At 30.0% G+C, this 4,690-nt stretch overlaps 1 protein-coding gene across 1 annotated transcript; it reads left to right on the top strand.

Moving 5' to 3' along the window:
* Window positions 1–1,503: 1,503 nt before the first annotated feature.
* On the top strand, window positions 1,504–3,192 carry LOC131663373 (piggyBac transposable element-derived protein 3-like). The gene has a single exon (XM_058933747.1). It carries the CDS (start codon window positions 1,504–1,506, stop codon window positions 3,190–3,192), a length of 1,689 nt encoding a protein of 562 aa, XP_058789730.1.
* The last annotated feature ends 1,498 nt before the right edge of the window (window positions 3,193–4,690 follow it).

The following is a 4,690-nucleotide window of genomic DNA, read 5'->3' as shown; positions in this document are numbered from 1 at the left end:
TCAACTATGAAATCTGTAGTCAATTATGTGTGTCTCGATACATGAACGAAAAAGAACTCAATATTAAGTTTTTTATAAATACAACAAATTTTTTGGGGAGTTTTAAATAAATTAAATCGACCATAAGTATGTCCGATATTACATTATAAAAGATACTTTTGATATCCAGAAAAAAAGCTGCTAAGCTTTCTTTTTGGAAAAATGTTTAATGAATTTGATTAGTTAAAATCGGCAAGTTATCAGCGCACGATTTTAAGCAGTTCCTTTTTTTGCGACCACTTGGCTTAATGTTTTTGTTTCTGCTCCTTTCTTTCTTTGTTTTTTTTTGTTAACAAAACATATAAATTCTAGGAGCGAATTATATCTATCAATGACAGACATATTATTAACCCTTTAACGCCTGAATTGCAGTTCTTCAGTAGTCCATGTTTGAGGTAGTGCCAATCAACGTAAAAATGATAAAAATGTCTGAAAATTCATACTCGACTATTTTCGGGTATGCTCTTTCGATTGGCGTGGTTAAAAATTTAAAAAAATTTAAAAAAACCATTAAATTTTGCAATTTAAATAAAAAAAGCACGATTTTTACAATACATTTTTTTTCAAACTCGATTTTCACCTGGAACCACCTGTTCATTTCACGCAGAACCTTTCAAAATCGTGCAATAATACCTCGAACTTAAAAGTTATGGACTTATGATAATAAATTTTGGCATAAAAAATTCAAAATGGCGCCCAAAATGGGTCAATGTCAGGGTACATTTTCATTATTTTTTTTTTCACGAACGGTCAATTTTAGAAAAAAATTGTATAGAATAAAAAGTGTTTAGAATCACTCAAAAAATACGCCTGAATTTTTTCAAAATAGTTTAAAGACTTTTTTAATTTTTTTTAAAAATTGTCAAATTCAAAAATCCAAAAACTTCTCAAAAAATTCTGAAAAAATTCACACTTACTCTTTGAACGATTTTAAGCAACTTTTCTTCTATAAAATTTTTTCCTAAAACTGATCATTGTTGACTAAAATGGGTTAAATAGAAAAAATTATTTACTTGTTGAACGAAATTACATTTCTGTCCACAAAGCAAATTTTTTTAACATTCTTTATTTAGTTTACTTTCCTTACTTTTTCTTTTCTTTTTATTTTAAATCTGTTTTATATATTTTTTATAAAATGTAGCAAGTATATCAAAGTTAGTTATTTTTATTCGATTACTTATCATAATAATCAGTATAATTATGTGTGATTACCATATTCTTGATTCTCACATATTATAGGGATTAATTTTACTTTATTTATTTTGAAGATTTAAAATATTGCTAATGATTTTTTTGTGAACCGAAAATGTCGCAATTATTTCAAAGATAGTTTCTTTTATTATTTTTCATGTGCTCTATAATTATACGTGATAATTCTAACATATCATAGTAATTATTTTTACTTTATTTGTTTTCAATATTTTAAATATTTCTACTGCTTTGTTTCTGAAACATATTGTAAAAATGCCAAAGAGAAAAAATGAAACATCGGCTTCTGCTACTGTTTCAAAAAATCGTCATAAAAAGAAATACAAGGTATCGTCTAGTTCGATAGAATTTGATGAAGAAGAAAATTATGATGAAGCTGTTTTTATTCCAAATCCAGATAGTTCTGGCGAATCTGATGGTGATGATTCACGTTACGAAAATGACGATTTTGATGATTCTGAAAATGAAGTCGAAGAGTTTTTTCCAAGTTCATCTTATAGAAAAGTTCTCCAAGGATATGAACCTTCCCAGAAAAAACTTGAAGATGACCATCAATTTGTTTGGGTTGACGGAGAAAAGAAATATCATTCTAATCTGAAAAATGAAATATTACTGTCAGAAAAAGATAAAAACTTCATTTCCCAATGCTCTGACTCCAAACTATTCGAATTGTTCTTTTCTACAGATATCAAACAATATATAATCGAAGCTACTAAAATAAATGGATATGATCTGACTCCGGAAAAATTGAATGCATTTTTAGGTATAATAATATTTACCATGTTCAACAAACGTTTATCCCAAAGAGATTATTGGTCAAAAGATCCTTTTCTTGGATGTGCTTTAGTACCTAATGTTATGAGTCGCGATGAATTTGAGGAGATAAAGTCAAAGCTCAAGTTGTCCAAACCAGAAGACGAAGATTCTAACGATAGAGTCTGGCGTGTTCGATCTGTTTTCAACATTTTTAGAAAAAATCTTCTTATTTTTGGAGTTTTTGCAACGGCTCTTTCGATCGACGAAATGATGCTAAAATTTTTTGGAAAAACTGTGTTGAAGCAATTCATCAAATCAAAGCCCATTAGATTTGGTATCAAACTATGGGCTTTATGTAGTGCAAACGGGTATGTGTTTGACTGTGACATATACTGCGGAAAAAACTCTGAAAATAATGATTTTTTACCAAAATGTGCATTAGGCAGCCGTGTTGTCATGCAAATGTTGCAAAATGTTTTGGAAAATATATCAATTAAAAAGCTGAGTAAGTACCACGTTTATTTCGATAATTTATTTTGCTGCCCTGATTTATTAGTACATCTACACAAAATTGGAATACAAGCAACAGGCACGGTTCGAGAAAATCGTATCAATGTAAAAAACAACGTTGACAAAAAAGATAATAGAGGTACATATGCAGTCAAACATGATACAGAAAGTGGTATCAACTTTATAACTGTTGTAGATTCTAAGCCAGTTTCTATTTTGTCAACTGCCGCAGGTGTTACTCCTCTTTCTATAGTAAAACGTTTTGACAAGGAACAAAAGCAGAAATCTGACATATCATTCCCCCATGCATTTTCGGTGTATAACAAATTTATGGGCGGAGTTGATATTCATGACCAGCGATGTAATAAGGTTGTGCCTATTGTGCGTTCGAAAAAATGGACTTGGATTATACTCATGAGAATGATTCAATCAAGCATCACCAATTCTGTAGTTTTGAGAGACTTGACCGATTCAGAAGATAAAAAACACTCTACAAAAAGCTTTGCACTCTCATTAGCTAAACATTACATGGCGAAGAAGGATTTCAAAGGACATAAGTCAGAGATTGTACAAAAGTTTAGATATTGTTCGGGAGAAAAATGTGAAAAGCGAACAAACAGGATTTGTGAAAATTGTGAATTGTATTTTTGCAAAATATGTTTTGATACAATCCACTGATAGTCATTTAAAATAACTTTTTAAAGTTTAAAAAACGTAAACCTTTTAAAAAAATTATAAAAAAACGTAAAAAAAATTAAAAAAAAATAAATAAAAAAAAAAAAAAAAAGAAGAAGATTCTCGGAAATCGTCCACCTCCAAGTGGTGAGAATCGGGCAACATTGTTGATAAAGACAATGGCAAAGGGCGATCTTGATCTCTGGATTATATACTTACAAATATTACACCCAGACTTGTATATATATGCCTGTGTGTGTATGCAGATTTTCGGCCATGTAGTGCACGAATAATTTTTTCTATTTAACCCATTTTAGTCAACAATGATCAGTTTTAGGAAAAAATTTTATAGAAAAAAAGTTGTTTAAAATCATTCAAAGAGTAAGTGTGAATTTTTTCAGAATTTTTTGAGAAGTTTTTGGATTTTTGAATTTAACAACTTTTTAAAAAAATTAAAAAAGTCTTTAAACTATTTTGAAAAAATTCAGGCGTATTTTTTGAGTGATTCTAAACACTTTTTATTCCATACAATTTTTTTCTAAAATTGACCGTTCGTGAAAAAAAAAATAATGAAAATGTACCCTGACATTGACCCATTTTGGGCGCCATTTTGAATTTTTTATGCCAAAATTTATTATCATATATAATCTAACTTTTAAGTTCGAGGTATTATTGCACGATTTTGAAAGGTTCTGCGTGAAATGAACAGGTGGTTCCAGGTGAAAATCGAGTTTGAAAAAAAAATGTATTGTAAAAATCGTGCTTTTTTTTATTTAAATTGCAAAATTTAATGGTTTTTTAAATTTTTTTAAATTTTTAACCACGCCAATCGAAAGAGCATACCCGAAAATAGTCGAGTATGAATTTTCAGACAATTTTATCATTTTTACGTTGATTGGCACTACCTCAAACATGGACTACTGAAGAACTGCAATTCAGGCGTTAATGGGTTAAAAGCTATATTATCACATCCTGTCTTCTCATTTTTCAGTATAAAAGGGAAGTTGCAAGGTCAATTTTTTAAGGTTGATACGATAGTCAGCCTTAAAAGTTGGCTTTACTTGTTAACTACTTTTTTAAATAAAATATATATCACTCTGCTATCTAGCGTAGAATGCTGGAACTCCGTGGGCTCTCAGGCGCACCCGAAGTTTCCCGACGGTAAAGTTGCGTGCGGCAGTAACTGTAGGAATACAAAGGTGTGAATCCTATCTTATTATCAAGCACAAATCCCCGTTATTGGATTACAAACGCGTGACACGACGATGATTGGGCTACAAAAATAACTGGCTGACGAAAGATCACTTAAAAATCACATGAATTCATCGAAGAATATATACTGTGCGCAAGTATTGAAAACGATCAATGCCAATTAATTATATTTACAAGGTACATATAAGGTAATTTGACATTTACCTTGTCTTAGGTTTTGATATAATCATAAACAAATAGTAGGTAAGCAATTTCATTGATTTGTTGAATCGCATGGATTTCGAAACCC

This window comes from Phymastichus coffea, unplaced genomic scaffold (genome assembly GCF_024137745.1).
Source record: "Phymastichus coffea isolate CEN01 unplaced genomic scaffold, Cenicafe_Pcof_1.1 PCOF00033, whole genome shotgun sequence".
Classification (NCBI taxonomy): domain Eukaryota; kingdom Metazoa; phylum Arthropoda; class Insecta; order Hymenoptera; family Eulophidae; genus Phymastichus; species Phymastichus coffea.
The sequence above is the reverse complement of the archived record's forward strand: the minus strand, read 5'-3'. Positions and strand labels throughout refer to the sequence as shown.